The sequence below is a fragment of the Lutra lutra genome, chromosome 1 (assembly GCF_902655055.1).
Source record: "Lutra lutra chromosome 1, mLutLut1.2, whole genome shotgun sequence".
NCBI lineage: Eukaryota > Metazoa > Chordata > Mammalia > Carnivora > Mustelidae > Lutra > Lutra lutra.
Genome location: NC_062278.1, coordinates 176,357,667 through 176,377,634, shown reverse-complemented (window position 1 = coordinate 176,377,634; position 19,968 = coordinate 176,357,667). Strand labels below are relative to the sequence as shown.

The 19,968-nt window shown below is 43.7% G+C and overlaps 1 protein-coding gene across 7 annotated transcripts in view; it reads left to right on the top strand.

The window, feature by feature from the left end:
* Positions 1–19,968, top strand: part of ITPR1 (inositol 1,4,5-trisphosphate receptor type 1) — a 331,871-nt gene that overhangs the window by 165,359 nt on the left and 146,544 nt on the right. For all 7 annotated transcript variants that reach the window (XM_047746291.1, XM_047746284.1, XM_047746265.1 and 4 more), the window contains 11 exons: positions 2,357–2,608; positions 3,136–3,277; positions 4,223–4,376; positions 5,853–6,040; positions 9,157–9,295; positions 9,990–10,044; positions 12,347–12,512; positions 12,630–12,800; positions 13,289–13,354; positions 14,576–14,713; positions 17,934–18,059. In XM_047746291.1, the coding sequence (XP_047602247.1) occupies positions 2,357–2,608; positions 3,136–3,277; positions 4,223–4,376; positions 5,853–6,040; positions 9,157–9,295; positions 9,990–10,044; positions 12,347–12,512; positions 12,630–12,800; positions 13,289–13,354; positions 14,576–14,713; positions 17,934–18,059 (1,597 nt within the window). The remainder of the gene's footprint in view (positions 1–2,356; positions 2,609–3,135; positions 3,278–4,222; positions 4,377–5,852; positions 6,041–9,156; positions 9,296–9,989; positions 10,045–12,346; positions 12,513–12,629; positions 12,801–13,288; positions 13,355–14,575; positions 14,714–17,933; positions 18,060–19,968) is intronic.

The following is a 19,968-nucleotide window of genomic DNA, read 5'->3' as shown; positions in this document are numbered from 1 at the left end:
ACGACGAGTTGTCCCCTGTCTAGCAAATGCTGTGTATTGTAGGAGTTGGGAGGGTAAAGTTTGGTTGATACTTACGTAGTAAATTGATTTCCAGATATGGCCGAGGAGACCGAAGAATGAGTGCTTGTATCAGCCCCCGGTTACCATTTCACCTTAGCAGCACAGGACATATGTGCATATCTTAGGAGCTAGGAGTCAGACTGTACCGTCAGACTGCTCGGGTTTAAATCCTCACCTTCCTACGTACGAAGTTTTTGACTGTGGTTGAGTTCATACCTCTGTATGCCCCGGTTCTTTAATCTGCAAAATAGAGACAATAGTGCCAACCTCCTGGAACCTTTGCAGACAGAGCTAGGAAAGGAGTGTATTCACACATATATGCATATTTATGTACACGCACACATATATCTATGTTCTCTGTCTGTCTGTACAAATATATAATGAAACTGTGAGTGCATGTCAGTACTTCCAATTCCATTCCAACGCCCACGGGGTTATTCTAGGCTTCACCTTCCTGTGTGCGTGACTCCATCCTGTGACAGAGAAACCTGGCTGGCTTTTGCTCTGGTGGGTACCTGTTTGCTCACTGTCCACCTCTGCCGATCACCTTCTTCAGCCCCAGAGTCGCCCCGGGCCCAGCTTTAAGACCTCTGGATCCTGCCACCTCAGGGAAGGCAATGGAGAGGAAAAGGTTGCAGGGAAGAGCCACTTCAAAGAAAGGCTCTTCAAAGAAGAGAGAAGGAAAGATGGCAAAGTGCTCATGGCATTTTTTTTAAATAAGTAAAACTTGGCAGTTACGGCACTCTGTTACCTCCTGCATTCCTTTTTCCTCCCTCCCATTCGTGTCTTTGGTGCACACCCCTCCACATTCTTGGTATTTTCATATTTTACTACATTAGTACGCAGTCCTAACAAATAGGATTTTGCCTGTTCCTAGAAATGTATGTAAATGGTGCTGTATTGTTCCATTATGAAACCTGCCTGATAGATTCTGTATTGCTTCTGAAATGTGTTCATGTTAATGGAGGTAGATGTGTCTAATTTCAACAGCGGAGCGGTATTCCTTTTTAGGACGCCACGTTTACATTGCTCTTTGATATTCCATTGTATGCCACAGTTTAGCCTTTCATGTCAGGGGACATCCTTATTCAAAAGTGTGCATATGAGTAAGAGTTTCCATTTCGTATCAGGAGTGGAATTGTTGAATTGGCGAGGAAGCGTATTTTAAAACTTCACTCCGCAATCCTAGATCAGATATTTTGGTGCACACACTCACCAGTTGTAAATGAGAACTTTATTTCTCCTGGTCTTTGCGAATTCTGAATATTGCGATGCTCTTTAATCTTTGCTGATTTTATCAGCATGAAATAGAATAATATTTTAATCGGCATTCACTGGTATCTGGCGAGACTGAGAATATTTTCAACTAACGGTTGTTAATAGCAAATGGAGTTTTAGGTTGAAAAGCCAGTATTTGGCACTTTGGAAGCTAGTGGCTTGCTTATTTTACGTCAGAAGTTCTTTACTCTTTTCATGTTTGATATGTCTTCTCCTGAGGGTGAATGCGAAAGCATACTTCCCTGGTCCAGTATGGAAGGTGACAAAGATGACGTGTAGTTGGATGAGGAAAAAAGCACAAGACATTATGAGTAGTCCCCTACCTTGCACACCATGGTTTTCATGTAGAAATCAAAGAGTAGGCTTATATGAGATAAGATCCTAAGAGTATTACTACTAGTACTACTAGTATTTCTTTTTTTTTTTAAATTTTTTTTTTTTAAGATTTTATTTATTTGTCAGAGAGAGAGGGAGAGAGAGCGAGTGCAGGCAGACAGAGTGTCAGGCAGAGGCAGAGGGAGAAGCAGGCTCCCTGCTGAGCAAGGAGCCCGATGCGGGACTCGATCCCAGGACGCTGGGATCATGACCTGAGCCGAAGGCAGCTGCTTAACCAACTGAGCCACCCAGGCGTCCCACTACTAGTATTTCTAACTAGACTCAACAAGATATCTTTAACATTTTCTACATGGTCTTTATATGCTGTATTAAAAAACAGCTGAAGAAATAGACACGCGTTTGAGATGTAACATTTTTCCCCATTTATTTCATAAAGTAAACAAGGCCAAAATGGAATCAAGTAGTCATGTAATTACTCCCAACTCAGCAGGGTGGACATGTAGGACTACTGGTGTAGCTTGAACTGTTCCTTTATTGGAGCCATTTGAGTGTGTCGATATCTAAGTTCAGGAGGCCAAACGACCCTCTTATGAAAGTTGGGGATATCTTGACTGTCCTGCTGTGAATTTCCATTCATCCTCAACGATTTCTGATTTCTTCATGTAACTTTACCTTTCTCCAGGTATCAGTTGAACCTCTTTGCTAGGATGTGTCTGGACCGCCAATACCTGGCCATCAATGAAATATCAGGCCAGCTGGATGTTGATCTCATTCTCCGCTGCATGTCTGACGAGAACCTGCCCTATGACCTGAGGGCGTCCTTCTGCCGTCTTATGCTTCATATGCACGTGGACCGAGATCCCCAGGAACAAGTCACGCCTGTGAAATACGCCCGCCTGTGGTCTGAGATTCCCTCGGAGATCGCCATTGACGAGTGAGCGTGGCTCCTTCTTCCTGCTAAGACCTTGTGCTGTTTTAAGACCTCATAATGTTTTGTGTCATGGTAGACAAACCACTTACGGTCAGGTTAAGTCTAGTTAAATCACAGAAGCAAAGTGAAGTCTTTTTTTTTTTTTTCCCAATAAGCTTAAAATTAAAAAGTGTGTGGCAAATCCATTTTTTTTTTGAAGAATGCAAAAGATGGCATGATTATATTTTTTATATCTTGTCCCTTTTTTTAATTCAACAAATATGTGTTTCTACTTGGTGTCAGCCTTAAGTAATACATCAGTGAACCAGCCAGAACACTATCTCTACACTAGTGGGGGAAAAAGATGCAAACAAGATAAATGATTCCATATCCTGATGATAGGTGCTAAGGAGGGAAAAATAAAGTAAGGACAGAGGGTGGGATACAAGGTGTTGGGAGGGCTTCTTGGCTTTGTGGCTGGAGCAGCTGGGGAAGGCTTAAGTGCAAAGATCTTAAAATGTGATTTCCTCTTCTTTTTCCTTTTCTTTTAGCTATGACAGTAGTGGAACTTCTAAAGATGAAATTAAGGAGAGGTTTGCACAAACCATGGAATTTGTGGAGGAGTATTTAAGAGATGTGGTTTGTCAGAGGTTTCCTTTCTCTGATAAGGAGAAAAATAAGCTTACCTTTGAGGTAACTCATGATGAAATGATCTATGTGTTTTATCTGCTTTTCTTTGGTCATTTTTCCTTCGGGTAAATAGAAAATATTTTAGCATGTGGTGATTTCTATCATGAGACTCTCGTTTGATAATAAAAAGGAATTCAGGTCAATTTTATTCCAGAATAAAATAGAACTGTTAACCAGTCACTTGGCTTAATGGTAGTTAAGTTCTTAGTTAAGTACTCAGGGCAAATTGTATCATGTGAAATGATAGTATATTAGGTATACTCTGTACATTATATTAAAAACTGCAGGAAAGGGTGCCTGGATGGTTCAGTCAGTTGGGTGTCTGCCTTTGGCTCGGATTGTGATCCCAGAGTCCTGGGATCAAGCCCAGCATCGGGCTCCCTGCTCCACGGGGAGCCTGCTTCTCCCCCTCCCACTCCCCTTGCCTGTGTTCCTTCTCTTGCTGTGTCTCTCTCTCTGTCAAATAAATAAATAAAATCTTTAAAAAGAAAAAAATGGAAAAAGAAAACGCTGCAGGAAAGAAACAGCCTCTGCTTGCAATCTGTCACAGATGAATCATTTGAGGTACATAAATCCTTGTTACCGTTGAGTTAAAATGTTTCTCTTTGAGACCACTTTTCCTTGTGAGGAGTTCTCTTTCTGAACATTATAATGTTGTTACCTGTGTTCTCTTTGGCTGTAAGGTGGCTGGCCCTGTATTATCTTTGGGTAGCTGCACAGACACATGATTAGGTTATTGAAATAGGTCAGGAGCTTGGCAGTTTTTTGTTTCTTATTTTTTCTCTTTATGAAACAAAAGGAAATTTGATCAGAAATGGCAAGCACAGTATGTGCCTTCTCTTACCATAACGAGGGTCAGAATGAGTCATTTATCAGCTAGTCAATGTAAAACCGAAGGGTACATTTATTAAATACCATCTTTCTCTCTCTTTTGTTTTAATATAATAGGTTGTAAATTTAGCGAGGAATCTCATATACTTTGGTTTCTACAACTTCTCTGACCTTCTCCGATTAACCAAAATACTCCTGGCCATACTGGACTGCGTGCACGTGACGACCATTTTCCCCATTAGCAAGATGGCAAAAGGAGAAGAGAATAAAGGTAAGAACATTGCAGCAAAGTAGAGGAGTGGGATTTGCTGGCACCCATATGCCTGGGGCACAACCTGCCAGCTTCTCCCCTTATTACTCTTATCATGTGTTTCCCTGTGAGGTCCTTTCCTTGTCCTTTTCTCCTGGACTTTTCATTATGGACATTTCCATTTTATTTTATTTTAATTTAATTTATTTATTTGAAAGAACGAGAGTAGAGAGAGAAAACACATGAAAGCTAGGGGTAGGGGTGACAAGTAGAAGGCAGAGGGAGAACCCCATGTGGGTCTCAATCCCAGGATCATGACCTGAGCCAAGGGTGGATGCTCAAGCGACTAAACCACCCAGGCGCCCCCATTATGGACGTTTTCAAACAAAAAGCAAAGCTGAAAGAACAGCACAGCAGACGCCTGTAGATCCACGACCTCAGGTCCTTGATTATTCACATTTTGCTTGATTTCCTTTATATTTATATATGAGTCTGTGTGTCTGTTTTACCAAACCATTTGAAAATTATCTAACAAATTGAATGCTTATCTCTGAAGAACACTTGTCCTACCTCATATATAATTTGTTCTGAGGCATTTAATGATGATAGTAGCACATGCTGAAATAAAATCCAACCTTGTATTTCCAGTCTGTGAAGAGGACGATCTGCCTTTGTATGTGTATTTTTTTCCTGTTTTAGGGTCAGAGTGGGCATGTACTAGGTACTCGTGTCTGGATAATTGTTGAACTTGTCTCTACAACTAGAAGAGATAAAGTACATCTCCTTACCTCCCGCTCTCTGTCAGGTCCTATGCTCGGTTATTTCATGTGTTTTTCACCATCTCATCCTCTGACTGAGCTATTTTATTCTCATTTTAGAGACGAAGAAGCTGAGCCTCAGAGGCAATCCAGTGTACTCAAGATCAGTGTTAGTAGCAGCACCCAATTTATGCCTCGTTAACTCCTATACCCCTAATTTTCTGCATAGCAACAAGCATGTGCTAGGTGACCAGTAACATTTGGCAGGTGAATTAATACACAAAAGTGCCCCTTTGGGGATTTCAAAGCCCATGTGTTTTCCGCCACTCCTGAAACGCCAAATTTTTTTTTAAATTTTTTTTTGTTTTTTAAAGATTTTATTTATTTGACAGACAGAGATCACAAGTAGGCAGAGAGGCAGGCAGAGAGAGAGAGAGAGAGAGGAGAGGAGGAAGCAGGCTCCCTGCTGAGCAGAGAGCCCGATGCAGGGCTCGATCCCAGGACCCTGAGATCATGACCTGAGCTGAAGGCAGAGGCTCAACCCACTGAGCCACCCAGGCGTCCCCTGAATCCCCAAATTTTTGATGGGTATTAACCTTTTCCAGTTCCTGGGGTCCTGAGAATGTGTCAGACCAGAGACATGTTCAGTACTATGTCTCCAGCCTGTGCCCCCTGCCAGGCACCTCAGAGCACTCTCCTAGAATGTGTCGTGACTGAGGTCTGTGCTGGCCCTTCCTAGGCAGTAACGTAATGCGGTCCATCCATGGGGTCGGAGAGCTGATGACCCAGGTGGTGCTCCGGGGAGGAGGCTTTTTACCCATGACTCCCATGGCTGCTGCCCCTGAGGGCAACGTGAAGCAGGCAGAGCCAGAGAAGGAGGACATCATGGTCATGGACACCAAGTTGAAGATCATCGAAATACTTCAGGTAACTGTCAGCCAGAGGTGGAAGGGGTGTGCTTATAGGGCTGCCATTGGGACCGTATCCCTGCTTTTATAAAGCCCTAGACTTTCTGGGGAGAGAATGGAGATAAATTCTTAGCTCGTTGTTAAGTGCCATTCATGAACCAGCTGTCTTCATCTGTCTACTGTCATCTCATACCTCTTCCCAAAGTGCCCTGGTCCCTCCAGCCATGACAGAATTTCCTGTAAATTACCTTAGGTTTTCATAATCCTTGCCTCTGTGTCTTCACCCAAGCTAATTCACTTAATTAGGCGTCTACATAAAGCTGGATTCCTTGATTATCATTCTTAACTAGTTTAAGTCTCCATTAACTTGGCAACGCTTGCCTCCCTCCTTCCCTTCCCTTTTCGTTCATTTATTCAACACACATTTATTGAAACTGATTCTGTGCCAAGTACTTTTAAGCGTCAGAGATCCAACACTGAACAGCATAGATTAAATTCCTGTGTCTAAAGCGCCCGCATTTTGGTAGGAGTCATAGGCATATTAAACAGCAGGTTTACTATGTCAGATAGTGGTAAGTGTTAAAGATGCTAAAATCTAGAGGAGGGCCAGGATGGTTTGGAGGCCACCAGGAGGTGGGGATCAGGGATACTGTTTTTGATGGGTTTTCAGATGTGGCTTCTCTAGTAAGGTGACTGGATCAGAAACCCGAATGAAGCAAGGAAGCTAGCATGTGGGTATCTAGGAAAACCCTGTAGGCAAAGAGAATAGCAGGAGGAAGACCCTGAGGTGGGAGTATACTTGGCAGGTTTGGGAATTGGTTGGGTTCAAGAGGGAACAGGAGAAGATGAATTATGGGGAGTAAGAACAAACAACTCTTTTGAGTGGACTTGCTACAAAATGCACAGAGAAATGGGGAGGTATCTGAAGGGTGATTGTTGGCCACAGGAAGTTTTTGTTTTATTTTTTTAAGTTGGGAATTTATGGCAAGTTTGTATGTGGAATGGAATGTTCAGTAGAGCGGGCAAGTTGTTGACATAGGAGAGAAGAGTGAACAGTGGGAGTAAAGACCTTGCACGGGCAAAAGGAGGTAGGGGACCCATTCTGCTGGAGACAGGGTACGAGAACCTTCCTGTGCTTTCCCCTTTCTGCTCATAGGTCATTTTTATTCATCATTAAAATCATTTGCTCCTTAATGAAAAGAATACTGTTATCACTTTTTTTCTTTTATCCAGTGCTGCCTAATGCCAACCCTAGAACATGTAGTAGGTGATTACCAATGTTTATAAATTTAAGAATTTGTATTTTGAATCTGAAATCACATTTTATCAGTAGTTTGAAACCATTCATGAGAGTCCTCAAATAGTTAAGGCCATAGAGAATGACTCAGAAGAAACATCATTGAATTTTTGCCTGACCAAAAGTTGAGAAGGACTTTTTAGGCTATGGCTTATGTGTCCCAAGTATGTTAGTATCATAACTGTGTATCAGCAGTGATATAGTGTAAACCTCGATCACACTTTGAGGTCCTCTCATTGTCATCATCCTAGAACAGTTGGTCAGTGGAATCATTGTTTCAGTAAAAACTTGCTGAGCCCCTACCATACGCAAGGCACTTGGGGCACTAGGAGGAATGCACAGATGATTTGCAGTCAAATGCTCAGCCCCTGAGCTATACCCCCTCTTGCACAGATGATTTGGACAGAGACTATATCCACAGGCGATTTACAGTCTGATAGGAAAATAAGGAAATAAAACTCTGAGGAAAGTGTTCTCCTAGGACACAGGGGTGGGTCATGTGATCTCATTTAGTAAGCAGCAGAGAAGGATTTTACAGAGGAGGTAGGATTTCATCTGCGCTTTTAAGCCTGGACAGGATTTATAGTATAGAAACAGGGAACATACTCAAGTCCCCTTGAACTTGGACCAGGTTGGATGAGGGCATGACATCACATGGGCCAGTAGCATCTCCTTCTTGGGCAGAGACCTGGAATGTGTAGAATGGAGTTTGTCAGAAATGAGATTGGAAAGGAGGACCGGACCAGATTCTAGAGAGCTCTAGGTGCCTCAAGTGGTAGGACTTTATTCCGTGGTGAGACTTTGAAGATTTTTATACAGGGGACTGACATAAGAATGAGCGCCTGTGGGAGGTGGATTTGATGATGACAAGGCAGAAGAGAAGGCGGATGGGAGCAGGGGCAAGTGATCGTCGGAAGAGATGCAGGGGAAGTGGTGGAGGCAGAACCAAGAGGACTTTGTCTCTGATTAGATGTGTGACTCAGGAAAGGAGGAGTCGATGTTCCTGAGGCTGACTGAGAGAACCTGGGCAGGATTGACATTGTTTTATACAATACTGAGTTTGAGACTCTGGAAAGACCCCAAATGGGATGTCCAGTGGTCAGTAGGAAACAATGACCAGCATCTCTGAAGTAAAGCCAAGGTAGTGTCTCAGTCTGGGAGAGGTGACTGCCCTGGGATTGGGTAAGGTCACCAAGAGGGCAAGGCAGAGATGGGGAGAGAATGGAAGGGAGAATGTTAGTAAGGTCCTCAAGTAAGGCCAAGTGGTGATTTTTTTTTGGGGGGGGGGGGTGGCTCTAGCAACAATCCAGGAAAAGGTAACCTTGCTTCAGAGTAGAGGGCAAGGGAATGTAAGAAGTGAATGAAGAGGGAACCCAAGGGTTGATAATAAATCAGAGGAAACCATCTGTAATGAAAAATACAGACCAAGCTAGTTTCTAGTAGTAAAAACATATTTTTCTCTTTTAATTCTTTTAAATTAAAGCAGCCAGCTTCACCATTTTCAGGGCCCAGAATTGGCATTTACTACTTGCTTAAGTAATGTTTTATAGAGGATGGAGTAGGGAGTGAGTGATTTATTATTACAATTACTAAATTAATTGTCTGGATGTTGAAGTTTGCACTGGAAGCTAAGGTGCTGTGGACAGGTTTGATATACCCCATGGAAGTCTGTTGTTAAAGTAATTGTTGAAATCTAAGCCAAATATTTGGCTCACTTAGTGCTTAAGCTAATTGATGCAACAGTTACCAGGCCCAGCCAGAGTGCAGTGGCTTGGCAAAGTGTCACAGGTGGTATGCTAATGTAACCAATCTGTTTCCATTTCCACTTGAATCTTTAGTTTATTTTGAATGTGAGGTTGGATTATAGGATCTCCTGCCTCCTGTGTATATTTAAGCGAGAGTTTGATGAAAGCAATTCCCAGACTTCGGAAACATCCTCTGGAAACAGCAGCCAAGAGGGGCCAAGTAACGTACCAGGTTAGTGATTCCACAGTGGGATTTCAGCTGTAGAATGGGGTGTGGTCTAATAAAAATACTGGGGATTCCAACAGTACATACTACAGAAAGGGTAAAATATGAATATTTTGAAGATTACTATAGTGGAGAACGAAATTCTTGGAGTTACCCTTTTTGAACAGAAGAATAATTGAAAGAGTTTTGATCTCTTCTGGTTAGGTCTTGTTTCCTTCCATCTTGGAGTGTCTTCGTCATAAGACAGCTGAGGTTTGTAGTGTTGTGGTTACAGGAAATGCCAATAAAAGCAAACAAAACCCTCTAAGAAAATGTTTTGTCCTCTAGCAACTTTTACTCATAATGGAAGTTTTTCCCTGCCCAGGAAATAGTGATGAAGGGTACTGGGGAAGGTGGAAGTGGGGAACATAATCCCACCTGTTAAGGCCTGAGCTGCCTTGGCGTGGGGTCATCACTCTGCTCTACTAAGGGGATCATGAGCAGGTAGGAGACCGACAGGAATGTAGAGCAGTGCACACCAGAGCCACTGGGCAGTGTGATCTGGGTTGACCTGGCTGCACAGCTTTGCAAGATAAGATTCTGGGAGACTTGAGGTTAACCTAGGTGTGGGGCAAGGCCATTTTTGGGAAAGTTCACCCAACAGCCTGTTTTTTTTTTTTAGACCTTTCTACATCTGAAACTACATTCTCTATCTTTTCAGGTACTCTTGACTTTGAACACATTGAAGAGCAAGCAGAAGGCATCTTTGGAGGAAGGAAAGTAAAATTTCAGTGTTCAATTTTATGGGTGGTTCTAGGAGTAGGAAGCCTCCTTTTGTGTAAAGGCTTTTCCTTCATTTTTCTAGGAAACAATTAGTCTTGGGTTTAGGTTATTTTTTGGCTCTATTTGTAACCCTTAGTGCTCAGGTCAGAATGATATCAGTTGGTTCTCTGTTTGTGTGTGTATGTTCATGTGTTTCCTGCTTGGGATAGAAGGAATGTAGGTTTTCCCAAATACACATATTAAAATATTTTTTTTAATGTTGCAAAATAGGTTGAAAAAAAGAGGGGATTGAAAACAAAGTGAGATTATCAAGGTCATGTGTTTCTGCTGCTGGTGGATTGCTGTTTTTGTCCGTGCAACAATAACAGAAACACACATTGTCCCCAACATTAGATGAATGTATGATCCCTTTTTTAAAAGATCAGATTACTCAATGTTGACATAAAACATTATTATGAGACTCAAATACCTACAAGACTTGAATAGCCGCAAATTTATATAAATACCCTGTGCACATAGTCTTTTTTTTTTTTTTTAAGATTTTTATCTGTTTGAGAGAGAGAACATGAGGAGCGGGAGAGACAGAGGGAGAGGGAGAAGCAGACTGTCCACTGAACAGGGAGCCTGATGTGGGTCTTGATTCCAGGACCCTGGAATCTGACCTGAGCTGAAAGCAGACACTGAACCGACTGAGCCACACCGGTATCTCCCACATGGTTCTTTTCATACACATACTCATTCACTTATCTATTGCTGTGTAACTTACTACATATATTTAGTGGATTGAAAAAATAGTCTTTTTATTGCCTCTCATAATTAAGTGGGTTGGCTGGGGCTCAGCTGGACGGCTCATCTGCTGGTCACTGTTGAGTTGGTTGGGGCTGGTGATTGGGGCTGGCACACGCAAGCTTCTTAACTCACATTTCCATCTCTGTGGTAGGAATATCTTAAGGCTGGGAACTCTATTTCTCCCTCCCTTCCTCTCTCTCTACACGTGACCGTCTTAGGCTTCTTTGTAGCTCGGTGACTGGCTCTAAGTGCAAAGGCCAACAGCATACAACAATTCGAGCCTCTGCTTGTATTGTGTTGCTAATATCTTATTGGTCAAAGCAGATTCCATGGCTGAGCCCAGTGTCAGTGGAGGAGGGGCCTACAAAAGGATGTCTATACCACGAAGGTCTCTTTTGTTGGGGGGGCACCAATGTTAGCAGTCTACCCCAGCACTTACTGTAAAACCTGTGATATTTAAATTAGCAATATTATTTACTACGATAAAAGATGTTTTTCTGGAACACAGAGGATGTTGAGTTCATCATGATGACACTCTTTCCCCATCATTTTCTTTCTTTCCCATCATTTTCTACTATTACACAGTAGTAACACTGTCTTCAAAACTTTTTGGAGCATATAGCCTGAACAGAGTATCATCCTGTGAAATCCCCTCTGTGCTTTTCTTGCTAACCTGCAAGCATGAAGTTCCCACCATTTGGCATTCATTTGATGGTAACACAACATAGCAGGGCACTGACACAGCAATGGAGCAATGCTCAGGTGGGCGGCGGTCTGCCATCTGATCCAGGACACGCTTATTAATTTTTTAATTATTTAAATGACACACAGTTAAAATAGATACAGAGATAACTCCTGACAGTTTGCTAATGGACCTCAGTTTGAAGCACACTGCGTCGTCATGGGTCATGGCAACACGCCTCAAAGTGGGGTCTGCAGACTGCTTGTTCCACGTTTGTGACCCGAGAAGTTCAGAGCACAGGAGTAATCACTGGGACACTTTTATGGTGACTTGATGCTGCCACAGCCACGTGTGGGATCAGGGGACCTGATACGGACTACCTCATCAGTTAGCTGTAAAGTGGAAGTAAATGCAACTAGTCCTTTGTTAGGCATTGAATTACAGCATCTTCCATAAAAAGTAAACACCTGATTTAGGACAAACACAACTGTGTGCAGTCCTCCGCCTGTAGATGAAACCCAGCAGAAGAGCACTAAAACCAAGGAGTCGGGAATTTGGAGAAAAAAGCTAGGTCCTGTCACTGTGGGAGGGTAGGGACCTTGGTTTAAAATCGGACAGTGGTGAGATCTTCATTGTCCCCTCACCTTACAATGTAGCGGAAGTTAAAACAAGATTGCATTGTTGGGGGGGCTTGTTAAAACTCAAGTCCCCCGAGGCTGGCTGTGGGGTGAGAACTCTCACTGGTGGGTGTGTCCAGGTCTGAGCACGTGAGAGAAGGGCCTCTGTGGCTCATCTGTCCTTCCCCCTTCCATGTGCTCCTTTAGTGAGGAGAATACCCCCCTGGACTTGGACGACCACGGCGGCAGAACCTTCCTCCGAGTCTTGCTGCATTTGACGATGCACGACTACCCACCCCTGGTCTCGGGAGCCCTGCAGCTCCTCTTCCGGCACTTCAGTCAGAGGCAGGAGGTCCTGCAGGCCTTCAAACAGGTAGCTAGGGTTGCCATTCGTGTGTGTGTGTGTGTGTGTGTTTAGTGGTGTTGTTATTGTTTTCCGTGTGACTTTCCGAGAGGCTGTTGTCACCACTGACCCATTGCTTTTGTTCAGGTCCAGCTGCTTGTTACCAGCCAAGATGTGGACAACTACAAACAGATCAAACAAGACTTGGACCAGCTGAGATCCATTGTGGAAAAGTCGGAGCTCTGGGTGTACAAAGGGCAGGGCCCTGATGAGGCCATGGACGGTGGCTCTGGTGAAAATGAACATAAGAAAACAGAGGTGGGTGAGACGAGGCTCACACCATCCTCGCAGATGGATGGGCTCCTCCAACAAGGGGATATCCTCCTCTGGTTTTAGGAAAAAGCGCAGATTGTGGGTTGAGCGTTATTCACAAGAGATTAGCTTGTTAAGTAGCCGAAGTAACAGCCATTCTCCTAGGAAGTAAGCTGAAAAATGGAAGTTTAGCTACTTCTTCTGTGTCACCTTGGACCGTGGGGAGTAGACTTTGTTACTGAGAGGATGAGCACCAGCTTTCCCTTGCAGACCCACCTGGGAAAGAACCTGTTCTCAGTAGGCTGCACCCCCTCCTCAATCCTCTCCCCCATCAGTGAAATCACATCAACCTGAATGAGTCGGGCTGAACCCCAGCATGACGATAGGAAAACTGCCAAACTCTCATTGCTTCCTAAATGCCGATGCCAAGCCGAACGAACAGACTATTGCCCAAGGGCCAAACAAACCACACTTACGTTTATTTTGGTCTCTAGGACGGGAATAACAAGTCACAAAAGCATGAGAGCACCAGCAGCTACAACTACAGGGTGGTAAAAGAGGTAAGTGGCCCTCCTGCCTGCTTACCTCTCCTAGGAGCTACGGTCTGTTATAGTGAGGTTGAAGGTGCAAACACTTCAGCTTTTTCCTTCATGTAAAGTTTGACAGGATGAAAGAAGCTCGCAGAGGTTACATACATGGGTTTTAGGGTCAGATCTTGGTTCGAATCATCCTCTGTAACTTCTTTTTTTACTTATCCTCAATTTTCTCACCTTTTTTTTTTTTAAAAGATTTTATTTATTTATTTGACAGAGAGAAATCACAAGTAAGCAGAGAGGCAGGCAGAGAGAGAGGAGGAAGCAGGCTCCCTGCTGAGCAGTAAGCCCGATGTGGGGCTCGAACCCAGGACCTGGGATCATGACCTGAGCCGAAGGCAGCGGCTCAACCCACTGAGCCACCCAGGCGCCCCAATTTTCTCACTTTTGATCAGTGCAGCTAACACCTATATTTCTGAAGGGTTATAACTGACCAGAGGATTAATTGATAAAACCATCAAAGTTCCATCTCAGTGGCTGGCACATAGTGTCCACCTGAGGGCTCTAGCTCTTTAGAGATCTTTGCATTAAGGTGGTTCAAAGTTGGGAGGTTGGCAGCTTTGTGGTTTTTTTTTTTACCCCTGGAGCACAGTCTTCTCGAGTCCCTGGCAATGACGCTGAGTCTCATCATTTTAGGAGATCTTTCTGAAACTGTCCAACTTTGGGTTGAAGCCTTAATCCACTGCATCCTCTGGAAGAGCATGTTCTTAGCCACATGGAGATTCAGTTTGATGTGATTAACAAGAATAGTGCATATCAGAACGCGATCTCCCTCGTTTTGGGTGTTTTAATATGCTGTGATCACTTCTGCCTCCCTGCCCACGACCAACACCTACGGCTTTTTTTTTCTCAGTTGTGCTTCCTAGTTTTCGGAGGTTGATTTCTTTCATTTTGTCTGGCTTTATTGAGGCGTAATTGACCCAAAACAAAAATTGTAACCTCACTAAAACATGACATGCAGTAATTTGATAGACATACTCTGTGGGATGACGACCACAGTCAAGTCAGTTAACACATGCATCACCTCGCAGAGCAAGCTCTTTGGAGGCAGTAAGAACACTTGGGATTTGCTTCAGCAAATTTCGCATGTACATACACCTTTATTGCGTGTTGTCACCCTGCTGTACACTGGAGCTCAGAGCTGAGGTTTGGTCAGAGGTACAAACTTGGGATCTCTCTCTTGGACAGATTCTGATCCGCCTCAGCAAACTCTGTGTCCAGGAGAGCGCGTCCGTGAGGAAAAGCAGGAAGCAGCAGCAGCGGCTTCTACGGAACATGGGCGCGCACGCCGTGGTGCTGGAACTGCTGCAGATCCCCTACGAGAAGGTGAGCCGGTCCCCCTCCCCAGAGGGCGGCGGGTACCCGAGTTTTCCTCAGCCCTTCACGTTTGGTGGTGTTGTGAAGACATGAAGCCGATGTGATGAGCTGAGTGCGAGGCACTTGTAGGTCACTCATATGAAACAAACAGCTTCATAAAGTGAAATCACCCATAACCTGCCTCCAGTTCTAAGATTCTAAGCGGGAGCCCGTTGATTCTCGCCTTGCTCCCACACCACGCTGGATGTGAAGGTTGGCTAGACGGAGCTCTGCACACGGGCTCATGCTCTCCAGCATCCTCTGCAAATGCCCTGCAGGCAGTTTAAGCCCTACAGGTTTCTAAACGCATGTGGGAACGTGGGGCTTGCCCACTTTGGAGGTCCTCAGGCGCGTGCTGACATCTGGCCAAGTATTTGGGTCTATCGTGTATGTTGCTCTAAGTCCTCTTTTCTCTCATGAGAAGTTACACACGTCCCATCCTTTCATGCCAGCATTTGTCATTGACAGTGATAGGATTTAAGGAAGCAGGGTAATAGTGCTTGGCACTGTGCAGCCTGACAGGGCATTTGCGAAAGCCCTGTCCCTTCGCTTCCAAAATCCAGTGCCATTGTCATGGTGTTCCCACTTGACAGATGAGGAGACTGAGGCTTGGGGAGGTTTGGAACCCGAGGGCGTGGACTTCTGCCGCTTGAGATTACCAGTGACTGCCAGAAAACCTTGCTGGCATTGAGTTGCCTGAAGAAGCCTCACTGCTTGTGCTTGCCGGGGGCCAGGCACTACAGTAGGTCCTTTTGTTCACTCGTTCACTTCATCCTTAAGACAGCTCATGAGACAGGTGATAATTTTAGGAGCCCTGCTTTAGATGAGAAGGCTGTCGCCAGAGGTTCCATACGTTTCCTCCACAGCGCAGCAACATGACAGAGCCAGCCCTGCTCAGTTGTGGAGCCCAGGTCTTGTTTGCTACACTAGCTGCCTGTGCTCAAGGAAGTTCTTGGCAGAGGCCACCACCGCAGTCACGGGGGCCACAGGATTCATTCATCAAGCCTTTCAGTAGCTACCCATAAAGTGTAAGATTAATCCCTCCAATAGGTCAGGAACTTAACTAACCTGAAATTAGTACAAGTGTGCATGTCATCCTCACTTGACTGGCATTTAGGCTAGAACCGGCAAGCTGTTTTACCTTGCTATGTGTAAAGAGTATGAGGAGGTAGTTTGCTGGCCTTGTCTTTGCCTCCTAATATCCTCAGTTTCCTTGAAAACATACATGCCTTCATAGAGTAGTGTTAATGGAAAAAACGGGTAACCTGATGTGGTGGGAATTGGTGGGAGAACATTGTGTGTGTGTGTGTGTTACTCCATGAGTGCAGATATCCCAGTGTGGGAAAACAGTGGAGGAATTCCTACAGATACGCTCTTGTTATGTGATGTCTTTAGAGCTTAGCTGCCTTGTAAAAATCCATTTCAAATGATGAAGTTTGTAGTTTCTGTGAGCCCCAGCAGATTCTCCTTTTAGCAAAGAAGTGAAAGAGTGCAGGACTGTTTGAGGTTACGGCTGCCAGCCAGCAATGTCTCTCTGTCCCAAGGCCTCTGATTTCTTAGTGCTAGAAGGCATGCCACTTTCTCTGTTAATGAGAGACAAACGTTAATATCCACTCTGTTATATGGGACTCCTCTTAACCTTGCCCATTTTTTTTTTAAAGATTTTATTTATTTATTTGACAGAGATCACAAGTAGACGGAGAGGAAGGCAGAGAGAGAGAGAGAGAGAGAGGGAAGCAGGCTTCCTGCTGAGCAGAGAGCCCGATGTGGGACTCGATCCCAGGACCCTGAGATCATGACCTGAGCCGAAGGCAGCGGCTTAACCCACTGAGCCACCCAGGCGCCCCAACCCATTTTTGATTGTTAAAGCTGGTAGCTCAGATTCCTTCTGTAAGTTGTTCTGCCCAGATGTGTCCTGTTTTCTCCCAGGATTATTATCTAGATCAGGGGGAGCCAACTGAAGACATGAACCGAATCCAACCCACCACCTGTTTTTATACAGCATATTAGCTAAGAATGATTGTTCCATTTTTCAATAGTTACATTCTTAGTGGTACCTGCAAAATGTTCTCTCTTTTGCTTTTTGACCCACAAAACCCAAAGTACCTGTCTGACCCCTGGTCTAGACCAGAACCAGTAGCTAACTTGATTGTGTGATAACTGTCTCAGCACTTGACATGGATTTTGTCACTGAATCTTCACGACAACCATACGAAGTGTGCATTTTTATTGCCTCCATTTCACAGAGGAGGAGACGGAGACCCTGAATACTTAAGTACATGGCTAGGGAGTGGTAGATCTGCATAAGCCCTAAGCAGTCAGGTTTTAGGGCCTGCCTTCCTAACTGTTAGGCTCTTGGCTGCTCGAAAGAGGTCATATAAGTGAGAAGACTTGGGGAGGTTACCGTTGACTATACAAATAGGAGGGATGATTCCATTTCATTCTCCTTCATTTTTATTATATTAAAGGTTGGTTTGTTTAGAATTGGGTAGAATGGCAGTAGGGTGTAATCAGTTGTCTTATCATGGGGCAACTAATGCTTAAAAAACACCGAGTGTGGGTTTTTACTGTAGGAAATGAGAACCACTTAATCAGCTGTGTGAAATGCCTGGGGCAGGTATTATCCCCATTTTGCAGATGGGAAAACTAACTCTTGGGTTAAATGCTGAGGCTGAGGTGACAAGGACAGGATTACGGCAGGTGTATTTGCCCGAATTTATAATCTAAAGAGATTTCTACTCTAACATGTTCTCTCCTGCCAAGAGCTCTAATGCACGCTTACATTTGGCAGATTAAACAGGGTGAGCCCGAGAGCTGGGGCGGTGTGGGCTCACCACCAGTGATGCAGTCGGCTGTTGCTGTGCTGTCACTCTGCTCTCAGGATTGGGGGTGCTTTCAGAAATTTGGGGCATTGCTAGAAATGGCTTCCACTCTGTGTTGTACTCTTCCCAAATAAATTATTTTTGTATCTGCTTGTGGCTAGTGGAAAAGAACATAGGACAGTTGAATTAGTTACAGGCTTCTTTGCAGTGTCATCAATGCAGCACCCCCATATTTTCACACAACAGGCCTTCAGCGTGTCATAGAACTGGGTCTCCTGGCAGAAAGGTAGGTGCTGTCACCTGCTGACCTTTTGTCCACAGCATAGCCCTATTTTCAACCTATTATTCATCTGCCTCCTTCCACACAGGCTGAAGATACCAAGATGCAGGAGATAATGAGGCTGGCTCACGAATTCCTACAGAATTTCTGTGCAGGCAACCAGCAGAATCAAGCCTTACTACACAAACACATAAACCTCTTTCTCAACCCAGGGGTAAGACCTCAGGCATGTCTGGAAATCTGTGAGGGGAGGGCAGGAAGCAGTAAGAGGAACAGCTTGTTCTTTTGCTGTGGTGACCACAGGGACTTGTTATAATGCGACATTCATTCTAAGAGGAACATTTGGACCAACTCTCAGGAGGACATCAACACTCCCCATCTTTTTAGGGGAGAAAGCAGGGAAAGGGAGGAGTAAGTGGTAGGGCAAGGTAAGATATATTTTTTCCTAACATTCTTTATTACATCAAATTTTAGCCCTAGAGAGTTGCTGATTGTCAGTCTCTAGCCACATCCTTCTGAGGTCATGCATAAAGTTTTCTGTGTACATAATATACAAATACATAGTTTATTCATATAAAACATAACTGTCATATCTTAGTTTGTCAGATATGTTTTGAAAATATGTATTGTGCAGTTTTTTAAAGAAAAATGGTGACATACTCTATATTTTGCATTTTGCTTTTTTCACTTAATACTATGGCTGTTTTTGCAAGTCACAGCTACATAAATTTTTCTCATTTTTGATGAGATGTTGTGATGGCTACATGGTGTTCCGTAGTATGGCTGTAACATTTTAAAAATCATTCTCATATTAGTGGACATTGAGGCAATGTCTAATTCTTGACTTGTAAATAATTCTACAAAGGATATCCTTGTAAATACACGCACACTCGCTCCTTCATTAGTACTCCTAAAGCTTTGGAGGAGAGGACTGGAAGGCTGAGGGGTAATACTTCCTCTTTGTTATGTATGGGGAAAGAAAAGACAAAAGATAAAAAGTTTAGAGCCCCCTACCTCACACCAAACATAAAACTTAACTGCGTAGAAAATAGAAAATAAATCTTCTGGAAGATAACATGAAAATATATCTTGATGACCTAGTGGAAAGTGAAATTTTCTTACATAGGATACAAGCAGCATTAATTACAAAGGAAAATATCAGTTAACCAGACTTCTTTAAAAACTTCTATTCACCAAATGACATTATTAAGATCCTCCAGAGGCAAACCAGAGGTGGGGAGAGGACATTTGCATTACAGGTGTCCAATAAAGAACTCCTATCTAGAATATATAACCAACTCAAAAAAAGTCAATAAGGAAAAGGGCAACTCAATTTAAAATTATTTTTATTAGCATATAATGTATTATTTGCCTGGGGTACAGGTCTGTGAATCATCAGGCTTAAACATTTCACCACACTCACCATAGCACATACCCTCCCCAATGTCCATTACCCAAAGACGACCTATTTTTAAAAATAGGTTAAAAAAAAGCTTATAATGAAATCATCCATAGAAGAAATCCTGATAGCCAGTAAATGAGACAAAGTGATCATCAGAGAAGTGTAAATTAGCTAAGATTTGCACAACAAAGTATGACAAAAACCAAAGAGACCAACAACACTATAACTCAACTAGTATGGAAAAGCTCTAGTGTAGAATGGAAATTGTTAACATCTTTTGAAAACTGTTGGCAAGTACTGTCTCAAGCCAAACGCTTGTACTTTGCAACCCAGCAATTCCACTCATGGGTGGAAACCCAACAGAAATGCACGTATATTAAAGCTTAGCAGAAGACATGTTCAGGAATGCTCAGAGCAGCACTATTTGTACTAAGAGTAATGTTACTACTTGCTCCTGAAACCGGATCCGCCCCCAAATGCCCATCAGCGATAGAACAGAGAAGCACATGGTGGTTTATTCACGCCATGGAATTTACATAGCAGTGACCACGAACCGACTACTGATACATGCGACAGCATGTTGACAGCATTGCAGTTGGACTGTTGAGTAACAGAAACCAGACGGGAGGGAGTACATGAGGCTTGACAGCGGGCAAAACTAATCTGTAGTTGCAGAAATCAAAACGAGTTAAATCAAGGGGCGAGACCTTTTGTTTCTTGA